This window comes from Arachis ipaensis, chromosome B05, assembly GCF_000816755.2.
Source record: "Arachis ipaensis cultivar K30076 chromosome B05, Araip1.1, whole genome shotgun sequence".
NCBI classification, from domain to species: domain Eukaryota; kingdom Viridiplantae; phylum Streptophyta; class Magnoliopsida; order Fabales; family Fabaceae; genus Arachis; species Arachis ipaensis.
The window spans coordinates 2,649,209-2,672,825 of NC_029789.2; the positions used below are offsets into that span (position 1 = coordinate 2,649,209).

Here is a 23,617-nt window from a genome sequence, read left to right on the forward strand (position 1 = left end):
TACACATAATCTTTTTATTATAAAAATTATTATTATATTATATATATTTTACCCCTACTATCAAAATTTTATAAATTCGTCACTAAGTGTCCCTCATAAAAGGAGTTTGATGACCTGATGATAGAAGAACCGACAACCAAAGTGCCAGTAAACAACCCCAAAATTATAATTTATTGAGAAAAACTCAAAATAACTCCTGACAATTATTTTGAAAGACAACGAGGCCCTTGAAAAAAAGAAATCCAATTCGGCCCCTGACAATTACCTCGAAAAGACAACAATGTCCATGTACCAAAAAAATTCAATGTTTTTTTTTTACACAGAAACTAATCAGTCAAAAAAAAAATATCAAGGACCGGATTGAATATTTTTTTTAGACCTCATTGTCCTTTTGAAATAATTGTCAGGATCAAATGGATATTCACTCTAATTTATTTGTAAATTTTTAGTAAATAGATACTTAAATTAATCCCAAAAAGATTCTCATCACCTACTTTCTTTTCCAATAAATTTTGGTTACACTAAAAGTTTTTAAAATTATTTGATTTATAGTAATATTTTGAACACTTAATTGCTTTATAATAAAATTTAGAAGAAAAAAAAAAAAAGAAATTCATGTCTTTGAACGCTAAACAGAAGCAGCAAGGAGCAGAACACACCAACACTGAGAAATCAGAACAGAACAAACAGAAGCGAGTCAAATTTGGGAAACAGCAATCTGCACCAAAATCTAACTTTTACCGTCTTTCAATTTCACACTCCCTCGAAAGATGAAAGAAGAAACAAGGACGAAGATGGATTCAAAGGGTGATGATTTGTGAATGCGAGACAGAGGAACCAGAATCAGATGGGGTTGGTTAAAACCTGCGAAGAAGTCACACATTCTCGGCCTCTGTTCTTGACGATCTACACAGTTGTCATCGTTGGCCTCGTCGTTTCCACATGCTACGTCTTCTCCGCTATTTACTCTGCCAACCCTTCTTCACCTGATTCCTCTTCCTCCACATGGTTCTCTTTGTCTTCTCAACCTTCCTCTCCCGTTTCAGGTACTCACTCACTCTAACTATTCTTAATGCATTGAAGCTGTTTGATAAAAGTCATGTAGCTGACTATGACATCAATTATTGATAAACTTCTGATGTATTGGTTGCATGTTCTTTTTTAGCATCAAAATCATGCCTTTGCTTGTTACTTGGCAGTTTTGGCTTGAATGTGGAGCACCCTTTGGTATTAAGAGTCTGGTAACATGTAGTGATATTAGTTTTACCTGCCTTTGATGCTATATCAGTGGGTTTGTTTGAATGAATGGATTGTTGGTATCTTTCAATATAGACCTTTTTTATTTGTTAGTTTGTCACATTCACCGGATTTTGTTATTGGCTTGTGTAACATACTTTTTAGCCATGTGTTGGTGGGATTTTAAACTTTTAATTGAAAATGGTTTTGGATTTTTCTTTTCCAGATGAGGGTCGTGGTCCTACAGATCAGACACTCAACTTTTCTAAGTCAGAAACTGTGCATGATGTGCACCCTTCAACCCCAGAAACACAAAAAGTATTATGGAAAAGACCTGTTTTGGATGTTCCACCACCGCCTCACCCTAAAAAGATGCCACCTTTGGAGGATTTCCGACTGACCAAAGAACTGATTCAGCAAAGAGTGAAAGATAACATCGTAATAGTGACTTTTGGGAATTATGCATTCATGGACTTTATTATGACTTGGGTTAGACACCTGGATGATCTTGGAGTCTCTAATTATCTTGTCGGTGAGCATCGCCGTTTAAGCTTTCATTATTTTTTCTTTTTTCTTATATATTGTTTTTGTTTAGTTGGCCATGACATTTTCCTAAGCATGTTAGGTATTCTTTACAGTTGACTAGTTAGGATTTTGTTAAATGAGCTTGAAATCTAACTTTTAGGTGCAATGGACACCAAAGTGTTGGAGGCACTGTTTTGGAAAGGGGTTCCAGTATTTGACATGGATAGCCATATGAGCACAGTGGATGTTGGCTGGGGTTCTCCAACATTTCATAAGATGGGGAGAGAGAAAGTTATTCTAATAAACTCAATACTTCCTTTTGGTTATGAACTATTGATGTGTGACACTGACATGGTTTGGTTGAAGGTACTTTCCTCCATTTTCTCAATATTTTTGTTTGCTTATAATGGTGACTGATAAGCTTGCGAAGTTCTTTTGTGCATCATCCAAATTGAACAAGTTTCTTTTTGACCTTGTTATATTTCTTTTTCACTAATCTTAATTTAGTATGGTTTCATTTTATCCTTTTGCTACATATTTTATGTTCCATTATCACATTATATCAACCTTTTATCCTCATAGTTAAGGATGTCTCCAACACTAGTATGTGATTGTTCTCAACTTATATATGTTGTTTTTCAAATATATATTCAATTTGGTGATTGTGGAGCAGAACCCCCTTCCATATCTTGCTCGTTATCCTGAAGCAGATGTATTGACGTCTAGCGATCAAGTTATACCAACAGTTGTTGATGATAGTCTGGAAGTTTGGCAAGAAGGTGAATATCTGATAATGAACAGAGCTTAATGATTTAGATTTTAGTGTTCTTTTCTAGTGGGGCTTATTTACTGCAACTGCATAATTATGAGTCATGTTGAACTCTTAACATATCATTTGCAAGTGATAATCAAGTGAAACCTATTTACATGAGAATGCTCCTTATAATGATAGTAACCTTTTATGCCATCTTGTACACACTTAGTTTTTCAGGCATCATTAGATTTCCTCATCATGCTTTTCGAATGACTTAAGATATGAAACCAGCAAAATATATTCTCAGGATGAAGTTTTTTACTGTAGTATTATTGGTATTCTCTGGTTTCAGAAGCAAATTTAATCTTACTGAGATATACATCCTGTGGCTCACTCTTTCTGACCATATACTAAGTATACTGTCTATCATCTTGAATAGTCGGTGCTGCCTACAACATTGGAATCTTTCATTGGAGACCAACAAAGTCTGCAAAAACATTGGCTTTGGAATGGAAAGAACTGGTTCTAGCTGATGAAAAGATATGGGATCAGACTGGTTTTAATGATATTGTTCACAGACAGTTAGGACCTTCTGTAGATGAAGACAGTGGGCTTGTTTATGCTTATGATGGAAATCTAAAGCTGGGAATTTTACCGGCTAGTATCTTCTGTAGTGGCCACACATATTTTATACAGGTTGGATCTAGTTAAACAATTTCAACCATTTGAGTTCTTTCTTTTCTTTTTTGGCTTGATTTCACATATGATGGGTTCTGTTTTACGCAAGTTATCTAAAGGAGTTCTTGTTGGACCCTGTGATCTCATTACTATCAATATTCTTGATGCTATCATTGTATAGGCTATGTATCAGCAACTCAGGTTGGAACCATATGCAGTGCACACAACATTTCAATTTGCAGGGACTGAAGGAAAGCGCCACCGACTGAGAGAAGCCATGTTCTTCCGTGATCCACCAGAATACTATAATCCTCCTGGTAAGTAGTTAATGCTCCTGCCTCCCGCTATTCTGTTGAGGAGATCATTCACTTAATTTTATTTTTCATTGCAGAACTGAGAATTACTATTTACATTTGTCTATGCTTGTTACTTAGTACTTCATGCATTTGAGAAATTTCCATGCTGTCCATCTTTCAAGCGGGCTTTCACATTCATACTTTTATAGTTAACTGTCACCTAGACGGGTCTGCTTTTGGACATTTTGACTCCTTTTCATTAAATTGCCGCAGCCTAACTCTTGGATTAACTTTTCCAGGAGGATTCTTGTCATTTAAGCCATCTATTCCAAAAAGCTTGTTGTTAAGTGGGAATCATACTGTTGGATCACATTTTACTCTTGTTAATTACCAAGTATGCATGTATATACCTGATCCTTTTCACTTATAAATTTTGAACAGAAATTTTTATGTTGTATTTTGTGATACATAAAATGAATTTGTGCAGATAAAACAGATTAGGACAGCACTTGCTATTGCTTCCATTCTGAACAGAACACTGGTGAGAATTGTTTTCTGGAATCATAAAATTGCATATTAAATGCATGTTTTTTAGTGATAGGTAGCAGCACTCATCTTGAACAAGTAACACTCTGAGGAGGACCTGGAATTATGTCCCCATGATTTATATGCTTTTCTTATAAGATTATGGATGTGGACAAAACAAAGTATGTATCAATTATCGAATTACTTTCACGTTATTAAATTTGCAAGGAGTTCTACCTTTCAAAATATCTTTGCCTAACATGTTGCCCATGATATCTGATTAGGGTAATCGATTTGAGTGTTCAAGTGGTTCTTAGTAATCGGCTATGATAATATTCTTTTTTGTTTTTTCAGTTCATTCTGTCTTCATAAATTATATTTAATGATCTTAAAATCGGCTCTAATATATGTGTTTTAGGTCATGCCTCCAATATGGTGCAGGCTTGATAGGCTGTGGTTCCCCCATCCTGGCGTTTTAGAGGGGTCTATGACTAGACAACCTTTTCTCTGTCCTTTGGATCATGTATTTGAGGTATTTCCCTTTTGATTTGGTGACCTTTATTGTTATTATTGTTCATTTATGCTTTAGTTGCGAGGCAATGCTACATAAAGGGGGAAAAGAAAAGATCTCAAAACCTTATCTACTTCACCACCCTCTTTCCCATGACCATATATTATTGGCCCCATTGCAGGTGAATGTCATGTTGAAAGAACTCCCCGAGGAAGAGTTTGGCCCTCGAATAGATATTAGAGAGTACTCATTATTTGATAATCCCTCTCTGCCGCCTGAGGTGAATATTATTCCAAGTTCCATCAAATTTTAGATCATGAGTTCTGCTATATTGTTGTAGTTTACTGAGTGAAAATCATGGTTGGATTCTTGATCAGGTTAAAAGATCATGGCTTGATGTTCAGCTCTGTAAAGAAGGCAGCCAAGATTGCAATGCATCAGATAATACCATTGGGGGAGTACTTAAATTTCCAAAGCATAGCAATGAAGAGATGGTATTTGAAATTTTGATCCGCTAAGTATTGAATTCAGTTCAAATTCTTCGAAACAACCTTATAAAGTACACTGATATGATCATATTAGAATGCTAGAACTTTTTTGATTCTACCAAGGGAACTCATTAACTTGCATTAAGGAGCTGATACAAAGAAAGAACTACAAATAGACTCTACAATATTTTCATTTTACTTGCATTTGAAATTCGTAGTTTTGCTTGAATTCACAGTACCAGAAAGTGTTCCCGTCATTCAAGGATGTAAAAGTCATTCAGTTCAGTTCGATGCAAGATGCTTTCGCAGGATTCACCGACAAGGTACGGCCATTTTGTCTTCTCCTGTTTGGAATTTTTCTATTAGTATGTTGCATAATGAAAAGAAACTTGTGTTGATTCATCCAGTCCTGATTACCATCCTTTCTTGTTTTAATCAGGAAAGGGAAGAAAAATTCCGAAAACGCGTCAAACGGTATTTAGGCATATGGTGCTGTGTGTTGGATCACACCCCCGGTCACATTTATTATGACATGTACTGGGACGAGAAACCTGGATGGACGCCGCTCCCTCCTCAAACTTCTGCAGATGATCATCCACCTTGGTGAGGTCAAATTCAGGATTATGTTTGTTAATATACTGTAATACACGCAAGAGTTTAAAAGATGGTTCGGTTTCTGATTCGTCGTCAAGACCACGGTTTCCATACTTACAGAAGCTAAAGAATCTAACGAATCTTGTATCCACTTTGAAGATGTAAGTTACCACTGAGATGAGACTCTGGTTCTTGTGTAACAATTGTAAGTAAAATTGCCTTGTACCAAGTTTTCAACATTGCAAGAAAAAAGAAAGTGAAGCCTACAATGTCTTAACATGAGGTTGCAGTTTTTGCACGTTGATATCTTAGTTGATATTGAATTGCATGTTTTATAATAAACTTAATACTAATCACATTAGATTATGGAAATATAACACCTAATGGCTAACACAATAGTTCAATGAATTCTTTTACAAACAAATTCGTGTTAAAAAGAAAAGAGAAAAAAAAAAAGTTATAGAACAAGATAATCCACATCAACACCTGAGTTGGCAGTTGCTCCAGAAATCCTAGACCCTACCCATCAAATAGCGAAATTTCTCTTTTGCAAATGCAAGCCTTTCATTGCAAGATTTTTCGTATTCTACAGTGATGTGAAAATGAGAACATGGGTAGCTTTTCCTTTTCAATTGCTCCTAAAGCATATAACAAGATGGGCCTCTCAAAATTTAGCCTTTCTTCCACCAAGAAGATCACTATCATCCAATTCATTTTCTTCACAGAACTACCATAAGGGAAGGTTCAGCAATTTTAAGGGGCAAAGAGATTTCATTCTATCAAATTCTCGTCCTCTGTTGTCATCTTTTGGTCATTGTTTTTCCACTGCCATTCAACTGTTCGAGGAAATGCCACAAAGGAGCTTTTGTGTCAATAATGTTCATTTTGGATTAGTTCTTGATTACATTAGATTGTCCCTCAAAAAACCAAGAACTGTGACTGCCTATGTTGCTCACTGTGCTTCCTTAAAAATAGGTGCTCTAGGTCACCTACCTATTTCAACATCTCTACTCACTGTTTATTCTAAGGCTGGAGATTTCAAATCCTCAAGAGATTTGTTTGGTGAGATTCATAACAGAGATATCATAGCTTGGAATGCCATTGTTGCAGCATGTCTTGAAAATAACTGTTATAGTAGAGCAATGGAATTCTTAGAGGAAATGAATAAGGCTCAAATTGGGTTTGATTCCACCACTCTATTGCTTATGGTATCAGTTTCACTCCACATGAAAAATTTTGAACATGGACAGGCAATTCATTGTTTGAGTGTAAAATCTGGGATGCTTGTGGATATCAGTCTAGGTAATGCTTTAACTGATATGCATGCAAAGTGCGGCGATCTAAGCTCCGCTGAGAGTCTATTTGAAGAGATGGAATATAAAGATGTTGTTTCATGGAATTCAATAATGAGAGGAAGCCTTTACAATAGTGATCCAGAGAAATCACTATATTACTTCAAAAGGATGACTTGTGCTGGAGAAACAGCCGATTGCATTGGTCTATCTTGTGCTATTTCGGCTTCTTCAAGGTTGGGAAAGTTGGCTTTTGGCCAGTCCATTCATGGGCAGGGAATCAAACTAGGTTACAGGGACAGATCACATGTTTCATTTTCCAACTCTCTCATTTCGTTGTATTCACAAAGTGGCAACATCAGCGACGCTGAGACAGTATTCAGGGAAATAGCACAGAAAGATGTCGTTTCCTGGAATGCAATGATGGAAGGATTTGCTTCAAATGAAAAAGTTAATGAAGTATTTGATCTTCTGCTTGAAATGCAAACAACAGGATCTTTCCAACCTGATGTTGTAACATTTACCACCATACTTCCACTATGTGCAGAGCTTCTGCTCTCCAAAGAAGGAAGAACTATCCATGCATTCGCAATTCGACGACAGATGGTACCTGATCATCTTCCTATGCTGAACAGCCTGATAGACATGTACTCAAAGTTCAACCTTGTGGAGAAAGCCAGGATCTTGTTCAATTCTGCCTCACAGAGAGATTTGGTATCATGGAATGTAATGATATCTGGCTATTCCCAAAACAGTTATTCTGAGGAAGCTCGAGATTTGTTCAGGGAGTTGCTAAACCGGGTTCCAAATTGCAGTCCTTCAACTGTTTTTGCTATTCTTTCTTCCTGTGATTCCCTTGATAGTCTCCACTTTGGAAGATCAATTCACTGCTGGAAGTTAAAATCTGGATTTTTGAACGACATTCTTCTTGTAAATTCTCTCATGCACATGTATATCATTTGTGGTGACCTGAAAGCTGGTTTCTCAATTTTGCAAGAGAACTCTGCAGTTGCAGATATCGGTTCATGGAACACTCTTATTGTAGGTTGTGTAAGAGGTGACCATTTTCAAGAGGCTTTAGAAACTTTCAGTTTGATGAGGCAATTAGCTGCTTTCAACCATGACTCCATAACCATTGTGGGTGCCTTGTCAGCTTGTGCAAACCTAGGACTACTCAGCCAAGGAAAAACTCTCCATGGTCTTACCCACAAATCTCCTTTGCAGTCAGATACTCGTGTTCAAAACTCGCTAATTACCATGTATGGCAGATGCGAGGACATTGACAGTGCCAGAGTAGTCTTCAAATTCTGCTCTGTTCCCAACCTATGCTCATGGAACTGCATGATCTCAGCTCTATCTCATAATAAAGAAAGTAGAGAAGCATTGGAATTTTTTCGTGATCTTCAGTTCAAACCAAATGAATTCACCATTGTGAGTATTCTGTCAGGTTGTTCTCAACTTGGCATCCTAAGACATGGAAAACAAGTTCATGCTCATGTGTTTAGGTCCAGAATTCAATGTAATTCTTTCATAGCAACAGCTCTTGTAGACTTGTACAGCAACTGTGGAAGACTGGACATTGCTCTCAAAGTATTTAGACACTCAGAGAAGTCAGAATCAGCTTGGAACTCCACGATTGCTGCATATGGATATCATGGAAAAGGAGAGCAAGCAATTGAACTCTTCCATGAAATGTGCAAATCAGGAACAAGGGTGACAAAGAGCACTTTTGTTAGCCTATTATCTGCTTGCAGCCATTCAGGACTAGTTAACCAAGGTCTTTGGTTCTACAACCGGATGTTAGAGGAATACGGCGTGGAACCAGAGATTGAGCATCAAGTTTATGTGGTCGACATGCTAGGTAAATCAGGTAGGCTTGATGAGGCTTATGAGTTTACAAAAGGCTTGGAATCAAAGGCCACCTCAGGTGTATGGGGAACACTTCTAAGTGCATGCAACTATCATGGAGCAATCAAGTTGGGGAAACAAGTAGCTCAACATCTCTTTGAAGTGGATCCTCAGAATGTTGGATATTACATATCATTGTCAAATATGTATGTTGCTGCAGGAAGCTGGAAAGATGCCACTGAATTGAGAGAGTATGTACAGGACCAAGGATTAAAAAAGGCTGCAGGCTATAGCCTTATTGATGTTGGCTTGGGACAGGAGAGTGCTTAAGAAAATTAATCAAATTTCAAGGGATAAAGTTATTGACTAATAGAAATGCTTTTAAACTGTAGATATGTAAATCTAGTTTTATAGTGAGCAGTCTCATATCTATCATTTGATCCACCCCTTCTCAATGGAAATATCTACCAAGATGCAGAGTAGATTTGATTAGACACTCTCTTAAAGCTTTTTTTACCCCTTAAGCAAAGTATCATGTTCAAACTGAGAATTGGCTAGAAACAAATTTGAAACATGATTACAACAGATATACACCACATAATTAAAATAAGCAACACTTCTATTCCATAAAATTTTAATATCTTTGCTGAAGTTTTTTTTACTATATCTTCTCAATTTCATTCATCCTTTAGTAACTACTATATGACTGAATAGTTATACTAACCTCTCTATTCGACATTGCCATCAGGAGTGTAATGTAAACTCCATGGTTTCTTTAATTAAATTAACGAGAGCATCCTCCTTCACAATGTGTATGATGCAATTCTAGAAAATATTTTAGAAATTAATATTTGGTTAAATTATGTGTAAGTTGCGTTTAGCTACAACTATTTTCTATTTATGTTGAGACTTGAAATTACATGGTAAAGACATAATTACGTAAAGTTGTATTAGTTGAACATAAAATCAAATCTATCTTATATGGTTAAGAAAGATTCTCATGAGTTATTAACTATTTTACTGTTTCTCTTGAACATTAGATTTGTGGACAAATTTAATTTGTATTTACGAGCCAAAGTAACCACCTAGATGCTTTGTGTGTAACTGCTATTTAAGGGAATTTATAATAATTAAATTTTAAATATTATTTTTTGTTTGATAACCTAATATTTAAATAAAAAAATTAGTACCACTGTACAGAAGAAAGTAGGGGTGAGTACGGGTAGCGGTATTTGATTACCGGTCCGAACTCGAACCGAACCAATTAAATTGGTTCTGAAACCAACGAGTAATTGGGTCCAATCCGAACCAAACTAATGACCTTTGTAAGTAATTTGTTCATGTATCAGTTCTGGGATACGAAATCCGAACCAACCCGTGAACCCGATCATATATTAATTAAATAAAAAATAAAAATATATATGACTTTTAGTGACATTATTCAGTATTAATTTGTTTGGATTTTAATGAGTTTAGTTTTTAATGTATTTAGTGTTTAACATGTTTAGATTATTTATATTAATGTTACATGTTTATTGTACTTGTTGAATTTTTAAGATAAAAATTTGATTTTTTTATGAATTTTAAAGTCATCGGATACCCAATTATTCAAATCGAACCAATCCGTTCTTAATCGGTTTAATTTGGTTCGAACATACACAAAAAAAAATATAAATCCAAATCAAACCGAACTAATTACATTTTAATCGGTTCGATTCTAATTTCACCTTAAACCCGAACCAAACCAACGTGTGCTGACCCTAAAACCTAAGTAAATTGAAAGAATACTGTAAAACACTATTTCAAATTTGAATCTCTTCAATCCCTTGAGAGACACGGGAATGCAGATGGAGGCTCAAGAGCCAACAGCGGCGGTCCTCTTGTGTGAAGTGGTGGTGATGGAGATCCTCTCTTGGCTTCCTGCAAAGCCTCTGACGCGGCTGAAGCTTGTGTGCAAGTCATGGAACTCCATCATCTCCGACCCTCACTTCGTCAAACTTCACCTTCACCGTTCACCCAAAAATGCCATCCTCCTCTTTACGCCCCTCGACGAAGAAAATATATGGGGCTTAGTGTTTAGTAGCGTTGACTCTTTCATCCAGAATCCATCATCTACTCTTGATGCTCAAGAGAATCGCTACTCTCTACACGTAAACGACTGGGTTGTGGGTTCATGCAACGGGTTGGTTTGTGTGGCCCATGTTCTTGACCACACCAAGACCGATATTTGGCATATCTGGGTGCGTTTATTGAACCCTCTCACAGGCTATATTTCAGAGAACTCGCCGTGCTTACGTGTCAATATGCACACTGCTCTTGGATTTGGGTATGATGAGTCAAGTGGCAGTTACAAGGTACTGGCTATCATTTGGGATTCTTCTGGAACATTGATTACGCAAGTTTATAGCTTTGGTGGCAGTTCATGGAAGAGGATCAAGAGTTTTCCTGCTTTTCCGTTTTCTTGTCAAGATAATGGCTACTTCATCGGTGGCACTCTTAATTGGATAGCTTTCCGTACCCCGCATGCAGCTGATTATGATTGGTATGCTGTTACACTTGATATGTTAATGCTTGTTTCTTTTGACCTGAAATCGGATACAAGTAAAGAGATTCCGCTTCCAAAGGGTATAGATGAGATCCCCGGTCAAGAGCCAACTCTGGGAGTTTGGGGAAATAGCCTGTATCTTCTTCATGATTACAACAGCACTCATTTAATTGCATGGCAAATGAAGGAGTTTGGAGATGAAAATTCTTGGACTCAATTGCTAAAGATTAGTTTTCACCATCTCGGTGTTGAATGCCTATTTCCAGGATTTGTATTTGAGAATGGAAATGTCTTCATGTTGAGAGGCAGGCATGGTTTTGAGGCAGTGTTTTATGACCGAAGAGATAATAGTGTTAAACGCGTTAATATCTCGTCCGACACTCATTACCTCGATGCATTTGATTATGTTGAGAGCTTGGTTCAGCTTTGTTAAAATTTGGTTCCTATTCAAAGTTTTGCTTCTGCAGCATTTTGTTCTGTCAGCAAAGTTCAGGTCATTGTGATTATTTTGGGTGTTTCCTTACTCTGGCTACTTCTTGTTGTTGGATCCAAATTTGTAGACGGATCACTTGTATTTTGGCTGCAAACTTTATATATACAGGTGCATAAAATTCTAACATCCTTACCATGACTACTTGTTGCATAAGTTTATTAATTTTTGCTAATTGTTAGATGAAGTTTAAAGACAAATGAAGTTGCGTTGATTTTTTCATTAGTAAGAATCTAGAACATGATTTTCTGGAGTGAAGAATGATTTTCGCGACCATCCCATTGTGAAAGTAATGAAATTTTCACTTTATTTAGTTATTGGTTACTTTATCTTTTCATGACATATATTTTGTATGGTGAAATAGCTTCATGGCAAGCTGAAATCTTATTTATAGTAGTCATGGGATTGGATTGTACTAATAGGAATGAATAATATAAGGATGGAAATAAATTATGACATCCAATTACCCTGCCAAAAAGTACCCTAAGTATGCCCTATCTATGATGTAGATGCTCTATTTATGATGTATATACCTTCATTAGTTTTTTTCCGTGGAAATTATGTGGCTATGTGAAGGTGGCTTTGATCCTGTGTATCTCCATTTCCAATAGTGTTGGAACCAAAAAACTTACGTGTCAGAGTATTGTTTTTAGTTCTTTTTTTCTTCGGAGTAAATTTGTCATGCAGCATATGATTTTTTGGATCTTTAGATACATGTCTAATAGGATAGCAACTAAAATAAGATTTCTTTCTTAGATTGTTACATACATGTCTAATAGGATGGTAACTATGTGTATTCTGAATTTTGTTGCTGTGAGATAGTTAATACGAAGAAAAGATGATGAAGTATTGACTAATGAGAAAATTTTTTGCCACTAGAAAAGTTAGATGTACTTAAGATCTTAAAATGATGTTGTAGAGGGATGGTTGGGAGGGGAGGGGTATCATAACAAAAACTTAATGAGGGAGCTGCTTTTAGTGTTCTATTGCTGTTTTGTCAACAAAATTATCAAGTCCAAGAATTACATATCACATTAGCAGCTGAAAATTTGTTTCAATGCACTAGAAAATATACTGCTAAAAGTCACAATAAGTTTCAATGCTAAAAGTCAATTGACATTATGTCTTTTTTTAAAATCCTTCTTTCTCTCTCTTTGTTTAAACTTTATTCCAACAAATTTGGATCAATATTTATTTATTAATAGCTTGCAAAACTTTCATTGTGGAAGAAGTGAATGGAAAAATAAGTGCGTATATGCAAGTTACTAAATTACGGACTTAGTTGTCAATGGAAATATAAACAACAATTTCTATCTGCAGGGTCTGGAAAATGTGACACCAATGATTGCAAAGATAGACCAGAAGAGTGCAATAGAGCTTGAATCATATGGCTTGGGTACAAGAATGGTAATTCCTACTAGTAGTAGTTATAGTGATTAGATCTTAGCATGTTGCCACCGTAATGTTGAGAACTTTAGATGATACAACATGTGTAGCATGTTATTGCAAGCATAGGAATGTAAGTAGCGAAGATTAAGAACCAAAATTTTATAGAACTAGAAGCAGTTATTAGGTGATATATATGTGTGGTAATTCCTTTGCCAATGTTATTAGTTCCTTTAAAATATTTACTTGTTTTCATGATTTCCATGGGTGCTATCATATCTTATGGTCAACTAGACATTTTATGACAATATCTTGTTATATTGAAGACCAAGAGCAATATTTTCAATCTTAGTAATGATGTTTCTGTATGACGAGATATCCAGTGTCGTGTGTGCAAAAGATTATGGTCAATCCTTGGTTCTTGGTTGACTTCTATGAATTCTTCTGAAATCATGCAAGTGGTTTTAAACCCCTGCATTTCATTCGTGGATACAGAAGATCAGGGTGCCGTAAATACTTTTGGTGTTCCCTTAGTTTGACTAACTGTTGTTCCTGTTTATTCATCATGCTAATTTTGGTTCTAAATATGTTGTTTGGTGAATTTATTTTGAATTTATTCAAGATAATGTTATGAAAAAGTGAGCTAGTATTTGCAAATTATAATATAATGAAGTTAGTTGTAAGTTAGGATATTGACACTGGATCTGTTTTTGATGTGAATTGCAATATTAACACCCAATATGTTTATCTGTTTAGGGTTTATTGCATTATTGTGGTAGATAGTAGAGTATGATTTAACTTTTTAAAATTTCAACCCTGTTAAAATTCAATTCCTCTTCAGAGTTATGCTTCTGCAGTTTTTTGTTCTTTAAGTTATTTTAAATGCTTGCCATTTCATGTAGGCGTAGGAAAAAGTTCAGGTCATTGTGATTATTTTGGGTGTTTTCTTATTATTGTTGGATCACAGATTGCTTCAATTTTGGGTGTTTCCTCATTTTGATCTGTAATGTTTGAAGTAATCTTATTGGAAAATTATCCGGTATTCCACACTACTTTAATGGAATATGGTATGTCATATACGAATAAGTTGCCCATGTTATTTTTGGTGTTTAGTGAGGAGTTAAATTCCTAAAATATCCATCTTATCGATGAAAAGGCTGAAAATAAGCCGCCAAATGTTCTGGACTTTTGGCTTTGAAGGCTGCTGCTCTGATCTTCTTTATTAGTTTTTTTATTTATTAAAAAAGAAATCCAATTAAAAGAAGACACGTGTAAACGTATTAACAGGTAATATTTTTTATTTTTACAAAAAATATTAAAATTAATATTGAGTCTATAGTTTAATTAAAAAATTGATGAAATTAGGTTTAATTAACTTTACGTAAAATTGATAACTGAGAGTCATTAAATGAAAATTTAGTCAAATTAATTATATATAGTCATATATAATGATTTTGAGTAAAATATATGTAAATTTAATTATTAGTTATACTATGCAAACAATTGAATTTTAATATACGTAAAATTTTAATTAATCTACATTATTCTTATATTGATAAATCTTCATCGATCTATAACCTTATGACAATATGTATTATTAATAGATTAATAATATTATTGATGCTTTGAGTTTGTATTTTTAAATTTAAATAATTAATTAATTAATTTGTACTTATTACACCATATATTCAATAATTTATTGAAAAAATATATTAATATAATAAATAAAAAAATCATTTGAAAAAAATAATTTAAAGAATAAGAACAAATAATTCCCTAACAAATCTAAATTTAGAGACAATTAAACCCTTATACACTAACACATAAGAACCACCTCAACAAGCATAACGTGACAACTCAGTCATATAACCTAACACACAGACTGCATTTGTGTCACCGAAATTACGTAACAACTCAGTCATATAACCTAACACACGGACTGCATTTGTGTCACCGAAATCACATAACAACTCAGTCATAAAACCTAACACACAGACTGCGTTGTGTCATCGAAATCGGAGATAGTGGCCAAAGTGGAATATTTTTATTGAGAAATCGCATTGTGTCATCGAAATCGGAGATAGTGGCCAAAGTGGAACATTTTTATTGAGAAATCGCGTTGTCATTCCGAAAAATAATCGGAGACCGGATTGATAGTTCACTCTAATTAAAAATTAAAGGAATATAGTTTATCTTTTATAATCGGCTCATTTGATGGCTAAAATTTCATGAAATGATTATTAGCAAGTCACCACAAATCTTGGGTTCGAATCTTAACGTCTTAAGCATTCAAGAAAAATAAGCTGCTCAGACCAAAGTAAATAAAAAGTAAAAACCACTCCGGTGGCAATATATTCCAAAGTAGAGGCATCTATCAAAATCAAGTCACAAGGGAGTGAAACATAATACTCCACATTACATATCCAACTCATAAATTAATAAATTATAAGCTCCCAAGAGAAGATTAAACTCAAATGGTTGTCCCTCTAAATTTGGGGCAACATATGTAAAACGAGACCAATATAAACTAATGTAAACATTCATATCCACCCACCTAAGTCATACCAAAACTGGTGATAAGCAACTGCACTAAATATTTAGGGAATAAAATATACAAAATGCACCAACCAACATAATGGCCTGCATGCATGCATACAGGCTCCTCAATTCATTGCCCAAGATGCCTTCAAGGCCAAAATGATCATCTCCTTATATGCCAAGGCATCAAATGAACTAAAGTTGATATTCCATGAAAAGCTCAAACTGAAGCAATGTTGAGTTGGCCTAGAGAAACTACAACAAGAGAGAATAGATTCAGTTCCCAGTAGGCATTGAAAAGCATTCTGATTTTAGACATGCATTAAGGACAAACCTATCCGCAAGTGTAAACTCAGTCGTCAAGGTAATAGTAAGACCCGGCATTCTTTTGTTCTCTGTCCTTGGTTGAATCAAGTTTGTTAATCCTAGGACGATAATTAGTCGGGTCCCTTCTAAATGTGATATCGAGATGCTGCAACAGCAATGGCAGACATTATATCAATTATGTAAGACTAGCACAGAAATCGAAAGAGGAAAAAAAATGGAATACTTGGAGATAATAACACTTACCGACAAGAAAAGGTTCATGCCAGTCAACAATGATTGCGGAGAATTGGCAGTACAATCAAGTGATGGTTTACCCTCGTAAACAATAACTCTATCAGCAAGATAAGTTGCCATAATGAAATCGTGCTCAACCACAAAAGCTGTTTTCTTCGCATGAAGGATAAACCTCTTGATGACTTTGGCAGCATGAATTCGCTGTTCAGAGTCGAGATATGCACTTGGCTCATCTATCAAATAGATGTCTGCAGGCTGTCATGTAAAATAGCAACAGTCAGAAATCTTCACATGCTCTTTTGTTTATAACAGAGACATCTAGAGAGACAGAAAACTAACAACAAAAACAAGTGACGTGATTCCAAAAATATATTTAGTTCAACTAGAGCCAATAGTATAGGCTTCACACAACAAAATTCAGCTATTAATCTAATTTCCATGATATGGAAATAAAGATACTAACTGTGGATAGGAAAATATGCAGCTACTCAAGAATGTACAGGGTAAAGCCAAATTCAGGCAGGCAAAATGCAAACTGCGATTAAAGGGCACAACCAGTCTTGAGCAGTTCTAAAAAGAAGTTTATAATACCTTTCCAAGACAGAGACATAATGCAACTCTTTGCAGCTCTCCACCAGAAAGATTCACAACCTCTTGGTCCATCAATTGTTCAATAAGAAGTGGCTTCATCACATCTGATATAAACTGGGGATGAGTGTATGCATCACGTATTTTTTGATGCAGCAAGTTTCTAACAGTTGACTGGAACTTTGGGCTAATCTTCTGAGGCTTGTAAGAAACATTAAACTCAGGCATCTCTGCGTCAGATCCACCTTCTATTGTGTCAGGTTTTAACAAACCAGCCTGAATAATCCAAAGTAGTATGGTAATTATACGTGTGGAATAATTACAGATTTCCATAAAATACCAAATATGACAGTATAAAAGAATACCAGCATTCGAATAAATGTTGTCTTTCCAGTTCCATTCTCTCCCAGCATCACAACAATCTGAGAATCCGTGAACTCTCCCTCAACAACACGAAGCTTGAAATTGCCCTGAATTTTGGTCATGGTTGGATATTTGTATCGGGCATATGACTGAGCCTCCTCAGCAGTTTCCTGTGGAGTCTCAGCAACCTAAACAATGCAAGAGTGAGGTATGTGAGATTTGTTGGAATAAAAACACAAACCTCGGAATTCATCCCTAATATTTTAGGACATTTTCATTGTTAGGCTATTATGTTTCAAACACACTAATGTAAATCAGGCAACACTAATGGGAATTATTTGTTCTATAATAACTTTAATTAGGAAGGAACTGCTGCTGAATATATTCGGTGTTCTTTCACGAGCTGAATATCTCCAACATTTCACTGACTTTTTCTTTGGAATCTTTAAACAAAGCAAACCCATATGATTTATTATGCATTCCGGTTTCACCAGCCAAATTGTATTTATATCCAGTACATATGAGAGGGAGATGTCTAAAAGTATTATACATACCTTGAAGGTAAGAGAGTCATCACGGAACCTAAGATTTTCTGTTGGAACAAAACCAGCCAAGAAGATATTAATTCCTTCTCTGACTGAGAAAGGTAATGTCACAACTCCATATGCACCAGGTTTGCCATACAAACAGCAAATGAAATCAGACAAGTAGTCCAAGACACTCAGATCATGCTCCACAACAATTACATAGCTGGAAAACAACAATTGCAAAAAAATCAACATACATCAGCAAAAGTGACACAAACAAGATTTCAAGCAGATAAAACACAGAAGAAAAGACACAAACCTATTAGGCCTAAGCAATGACCGAATAACTTGAGCGGCTTTCAGTCTCTGCTTCACATCAAGATAGCTAGAGGGTTCATCAAACATGTATATCTCTGCATTCTGGATGGCAACAACTGCAATGGCGAACCTTTGGAGCTCTCCACCAGAAAGATCACCAACATTACGATCTATAACCTGGTTAAGCTCCAGATCAGCACAAAGCTCTGCCTTCTTATCTCTCTCATCTTTCTGATCAAGCACCTGCCCCACATTCCCTTGCACTGCTTTTGGAATGTGGTCAACATACTGAGGCTTGATGATAGCCTATAATTCACAAGTAATCAAAATAAGCACAACTACCAAGATGTATACAAATTTTTTTATCACAAGAAGTATGATATCTTTGAAATAAATTCAAGCAACAGCTTAAAGTTGAATAATGAATGCTCAAAAATTTGTCAGTATACCAAAACCCACATTACCAAGTACAGAATTAAAAACGGTTTTTCTGAATACTAGGACAACGAATCCTACAGCGATTGTTCCAAAGTAAAGCATTTAATTTTAGGTGCATGATGAGAATCTAAATCTACAATGCCTTCAAACTTGCATCAACACATTCAAAAGCTTTTCAATTCTGTATTACCTACTTTGCTGATATCAGTAGTGATAGTGTAAAATGGGTGCTCAACTTCAACGTAACATTTCATGTGTGATAATGTTAATATAGTATATTTATGAGAATAAGGCATTTTAATGTACCCAATACCAATGATTGATGCAGTCTCCTACAAACTAATTTTGTGACTTGATACTTATTTACGGAAACAAACTGGCTTAACATATATTCAGGTACATTAACTTAACAACAATGATATGCTGTAAATCACCTGTGAGGGAAACAAAATAATAAGTAATAAAGTTCCATGAACCTAATTGCAAAATCATTGCACTGCTTCTCCTTTGAAGCAGTTTTACAAACTAGCTTAATGGACACTAAGCCTCTACCAAGACATAATTAAACAATGATCAAGTATGAAGACTTGAACGAGAAAGGAATTGACAATATGCACAGGTATGCAAAAGAACATAATATGTGATTACTATTTTCATTGTGACAATAGGAAAATCAGTAAAAACATCACTGCATACATACAGAATAAGGACACAGACATCACCTTAAGATCATCCTCAAGAATTCGAGTAAAATAATTCTGCAATTCAGATCCTCGAAAATAGGTCAGAATCTCCTGCCAATCAGGGGGATTCTGCAGAAGCAAGAGTAAAATCAAATGAACAAAATAAAACCTTGAACATTTTGGGCAAAAAAAAATCGAAAGGCCAGTTTAGTTATTACGGTGAAACGACCAAGGTTTGGCTTCAGCTTTCCGGCCAAAACTTTAAGGGCAGTGGATTTCCCAATACCATTAGTACCAACCAATCCAAGCACTTGACCTGGCCTTGGCACGGGCAACCTGCGATTTTAATTCCATTCATCACAACCGAAAGCAAACATATGGCCACCATTTTTTTAGATAACTGCAGCTAAATGACTCGCCTGTGCAGCTTAAAAGTATTGGGACCATATCTGTGTGTAGTGTCCTTGTCCAAGTCCTTAGGCAAATTGATAATCTGTATGGCTTCAAAAGGGCATTTCTACACCACCGAATATCAAAACCGTCTCAGAACACAAACGCATCAAACTAGAACCTAACAAAACTTAACAACGACAACAATAACGGCATCTTCAATACCTTAACACAAATACCGCATCCAATGCACAACTCCTCAGATATGAAAGCAATCTTTGAAGCAGAAGTAACTTCAATACACAATCTACCTGCAGTCACGTACACAATTCTTCAGTCACCATAAACCCCATAAGAATTAAGAAACACAAAACTACGATGACAGCAATTTCCCTAAATAACAAACCCAAAAGAAAGGGGATAAAACCCAAATCTATGATTGAGCTAAAGCATGAAATTTGAACTTAAATACAAAATCCACGTGTACGCACATAACTTTTTCACACACTAAACGATTATTGAGCTGAAGTACCAAAAAATTGAAACTTGCTGGGGGCATCAAGGTATATAAACAAAACAAGAAAAGAATTTGAAATCCATCACAATTCACAAAACAAAATCGTAACAGAGAATGAAGAGATCTAAATTGATTGAATTACCGGTTCTGACGACAGGGCAACTCTTCTTACACTCCTGGCGGCACTTTTTGGGCTTGCACCTGTCGTTGCTAACGATAGCAATACGCGTCAACCGATCCGCCATCTCGCCGCCTAAGAGAAACGATTAAAAAAGCCTTCTTTGATGTTGTAGTTATGGCGGCGATTGAAGAATAAATGGAAGGAATTGATCGGAGAACACCGATCAGAGAGAGAGGGAGAGGGACGCGTGGTGGGAACGTTCTTATGCAGAAGAAAAGCACATAGCATATGGCTAAAGGTCTAAAGCAAAATCTAGGGTTACTTGCTTCAGCTTCTTACCACTCCAATCGGGTTTCTGGGTCGGTTTCAATTCGGGTTCAAACAGGGAAAAGATGAATACAGAATACCTATCTTTAGAATTTAATTTTGATTTTTATTTGATTCACTGGCAGTACACGAACATCTAATACCATAATAATATCTAAACAATTATTTTGTATATAAATAAAAATAAAAATAAATATTTTCAGAAATTTAAATACTATCTAAAGTTACTTGTCCTCCTTAATTACCTTTATCCAAAGACACTCGCATGTTTTTGAGGGAAGTCACTAAAGCCTTCCACCGTTAGCATCTTTTGCTACGTACATTTAAATCCTAACTCATCAATCAACTTTGGTCGATGGTCAGCTCACTCATCCGCTTAAATAAGTGTCGGGATTCGAATCCCGCCTTGTGCATGCAACAACCCATTGGCCAACAGCAGATCTTTAAATGGAGTTCCGATCCGCGACGAATTAATCCTTAGCCTGTCGGATTGGAAGATACAGTGGACAATCAAAAAAAATCCTAACTCATCCGAATTGAGGGTCTGTTAAGGTAGTTAGAGAGTTAAGAGCTTTATAAATTGTAATTTACTGATTTCTATTCCTATAAGCTTAGAATGGATATTATTCTATTTTCTTTCAGCTTTGTTGCCTTCTATAAACACAGTGCTGCTTTGTTATTCGGTTCTAAAAAGTTCACATTCCAATCGAGTTGAATTTGGTTTGATATAGTGGATAATTCAGTATAATTTAGTTTGATTCAGCATAATCCAATTATAGGTAAAAACTCATATACATTATCTTCTTGTAAAATTTATAGTTAAAAACGGTTAAATAATAAGTTAGTCAAATATATTAAATTATCTAATAATTTTCGATTAGTAACCTCACACAAAAACTACACTGCATTTTCACCTTCAATTTAACGCGACCAACATGGTTTGATATCAAATTCATGTTCATCTTTAAATTCTATCTAATTTCTCCAATATAAACTAATATAATTTATCTTGGCGTAACCCAAACTCTTGCAAACCATTCAAGAGCTCGACAATAACAATAGTTACATCAATTGACTACTGACTTCGTACAAGTTGTCGTTTATTTAATATTTAATTATTTATAGAAGCTATATATATAAAGCATAGTAGTAGATAGGGTATTATTCTACATAGAAGATAGAACTACTTCCACTTCTTGAACATTTTACCAAACTTGCCACGCTTATATTTCCCATGCTTGCCGAACTTTCCATGCTTGAACTTGCCATGCTTGAATTTCCCATGTCCCATGTGTCCCATGTGTCCCATGTAGCCCATGTGTCCGCTATGGTGGCCGTGAGAAAGATGGTGGGCGCCATATGCGGCAGCCGCAGCGGCAGCACCTCCAGCAAGCAATCCTCCCATCCCGCTGCCGCTGTGGTGACTATGCCCTGGTGACAAGGCAGAGAAGTTAGTTTTCGGCAATGTAGACATTAATAGACAGCATAAAAGAGAAAATGAGTCTTCTTATATTTATTTTTTTCACATTACTTTAACATGTTTGATCTCTCACCATTCATCATCTAAAGTCACACATGTGTTGTGCAGCTCTCACATTTCAAATGAGTGGTAAAAAATCACACAATGACAACCAACTCACAACACGAGAATTCATTCTCATAAAAAAGCTTTTCATCTAGCAAATGCATCATTGGATAGGGTTTAACATCATTACAACACATTCAGCAGCAAACATTAGCAAGTTCCAAATGCAGTAAAGAACAGCCAAAATAAACCTAAATGAAAATTGTTAGAATAATCTCAAAGCATGGTCAAAACTATTGACTATTGAAATAATAAATAGATTGTGTTGATTCATTTTATCAAAAGACTCATCACAATTTCTATCAAAGATTATGATTATATCTTTGGGACTGCATATAACATTGCTCAATTTGATTAGCAGTCAACACAAAGTCACAACTAATTTAAGCTAAAACTTAAAAAATCACTATGTTGTATAGGATTCACAATATAAATTAAGATAACAGTCTCATATCTGTTTTCTTACATGACAATTCATACTGTCATTGTAAAACAGTTATTTTTACTAACAAGACATTATGCGATTGGATGCACTTATAAAACTGTTTTGCATTCACAATGAATCAAAATGAAATTCTTTTAAAAAAATTAAAAAACACTATATATCAATTATATAACCATGATAAGTGAAATTACATAACCTAAAGACTAAAGTAGCTTGACAAAACTAAGAAAGAGGGATCATATATGCATACCATGTGGATTAGGATAACCAGCTGGTGGATAACCACCAGGAGGAGGATAGCCACCGGGAGGAGGGTAACCGGCAGGGGGGTAACCGTGGGCGGGAGGGTAACCGTGTTGTCCTGGAGGGTAGGCACCATATCCAACAGGGGGAGGGTACCCTTGAGGAGGGTATCCTCCATGATGTCCATGTGAGTGAGCATAACTTGATGCTGCCCCTTGAGCAAGGTGTGAAAACAACCCTTTCTCATCATGCTCCTTTCCACCTCCCATGATCAAGATCAGATAATAATGAAGGCTGATTCAGTGACTCCAAAATTGAATCTGCACAAAGAATTAAAACATTGGTAATTTGGTTAAAACACACAATCAGATTTAAATAAATAAAAAGAGAGGCAATATTTGTTTGTTATGATAAAGGTAAAAAATTCACCTAAAACTAAAACCTAATTGAAAATTTGTGAATGTTAGTGTTGCATGCAAAAGCCAATAGTAATATCAAATTTTTGTGAACAAGAAGTTCCGAAATAAGGATGAAAATTTTACGAAATGAAATAAAAAAGGGATAAAGGAGCTTACCGAATTAGGGATTTTGAAAGAAGTGGGTGAAGAAATTGGAGGATCTTTAGAAATAGAGGAAGAAGATGAAGATGAGGATGGTATTTATTGAATGAATTTGATTAGATTTGTTATGAGCGCAAAATAAGATAGGAAATATTTCAAGTGTACTGATAGTACCGGTAATCTAATTGTAACCGTTTCTGAATTATAAAAAATATATATAATATATATTAATTAAAATTAACGGT

At 35.5% G+C, this 23,617-nt stretch overlaps 5 protein-coding genes across 9 annotated transcripts in view; 3 read left to right on the forward strand and 2 right to left on the reverse strand.

Moving 5' to 3' along the window:
- LOC107642455 (arabinosyltransferase XEG113) lies at positions 806-5,911 on the forward strand. Of its 2 annotated transcripts, XM_016345816.2 has the most exons (14): positions 920-1,046; positions 1,200-1,241; positions 1,463-1,768; positions 1,922-2,127; positions 2,435-2,540; positions 2,955-3,211; positions 3,375-3,510; positions 3,789-3,883; positions 3,977-4,030; positions 4,433-4,546; positions 4,707-4,805; positions 4,903-5,019; positions 5,250-5,336; positions 5,453-5,911. In XM_016345816.2, exons 3-14 carry the CDS (start codon positions 1,609-1,611, stop codon positions 5,618-5,620), a joined length of 1,599 nt encoding a protein of 532 aa, XP_016201302.1. In that variant the 5' UTR covers positions 920-1,046; positions 1,200-1,241; positions 1,463-1,608; the 3' UTR covers positions 5,621-5,911. The 2 variants fall into 2 exon arrangements, with proteins under 2 accessions (XP_016201301.1, XP_016201302.1); XM_016345815.2 differs by lacking the exon at positions 1,200-1,241 and having other exon boundaries at positions 806-1,046.
- LOC107641621 (pentatricopeptide repeat-containing protein At4g19220, mitochondrial) lies at positions 6,032-9,239 on the forward strand. Its single transcript, XM_016345102.2, has one exon. It carries the CDS (start codon positions 6,210-6,212, stop codon positions 9,075-9,077), a length of 2,868 nt encoding a protein of 955 aa, XP_016200588.1. The 5' UTR covers positions 6,032-6,209; the 3' UTR covers positions 9,078-9,239.
- On the forward strand, positions 10,580-13,516 carry LOC107641622 (F-box/kelch-repeat protein At3g23880-like). 2 transcript variants are annotated; one of them, XM_016345103.2, is made up of 2 exons: positions 10,580-11,893; positions 13,103-13,516. In XM_016345103.2, the coding sequence occupies exon 1, from the start codon at positions 10,589-10,591 to the stop codon at positions 11,723-11,725; it is 1,137 nt and encodes a 378-aa protein (XP_016200589.1). In that variant the 5' UTR covers positions 10,580-10,588; the 3' UTR covers positions 11,726-11,893; positions 13,103-13,516. The 2 variants fall into 2 exon arrangements, with proteins under 2 accessions (XP_016200589.1, XP_016200590.1); XM_016345104.2 differs by having other exon boundaries at positions 10,580-11,785.
- On the reverse strand, positions 15,487-20,521 carry LOC107642457 (ABC transporter E family member 2). 2 transcript variants are annotated; one of them, XM_016345817.2, is made up of 12 exons: positions 20,234-20,521; positions 19,800-19,885; positions 19,604-19,701; positions 19,403-19,520; positions 19,224-19,313; positions 18,065-18,369; positions 17,773-17,968; positions 17,221-17,406; positions 16,859-17,131; positions 16,277-16,522; positions 16,041-16,178; positions 15,487-15,961 (listed from the first exon to the last, which is right to left on the reverse strand). In XM_016345817.2, exons 1-11 carry the CDS (start codon positions 20,334-20,336, stop codon positions 16,059-16,061), a joined length of 1,821 nt encoding a protein of 606 aa, XP_016201303.1. In that variant the 5' UTR covers positions 20,337-20,521; the 3' UTR covers positions 15,487-15,961; positions 16,041-16,058. The 2 variants fall into 2 exon arrangements, with proteins under 2 accessions (XP_016201303.1, XP_020978473.1); XM_021122814.1 differs by lacking the exon at positions 19,800-19,885 and having other exon boundaries at positions 20,234-20,512.
- LOC107642459 (glycine-rich protein A3) overlaps positions 21,426-23,617 on the reverse strand; it is a 2,709-nt gene continuing 517 nt past the window's right edge. Inside the window, exons 1-4 of one of the 2 annotated variants that reach the window (XM_021122815.1) lie at positions 23,388-23,522; positions 22,820-23,132; positions 21,629-21,970; positions 21,426-21,591 (exon numbers count right to left, since the gene is read on the reverse strand). In XM_021122815.1, coding sequence (XP_020978474.1) covers positions 21,723-21,970; positions 22,820-23,081 — 510 coding nt within the window. In that variant the 5' untranslated portion in view covers positions 23,082-23,132; positions 23,388-23,522 and the 3' untranslated portion in view covers positions 21,426-21,591; positions 21,629-21,722. Of the gene's footprint in view, positions 21,592-21,628; positions 21,971-22,819; positions 23,133-23,387; positions 23,523-23,617 lie in introns of those variants that run through there. The other variant, XM_021122816.1, reaches the window with a different exon arrangement.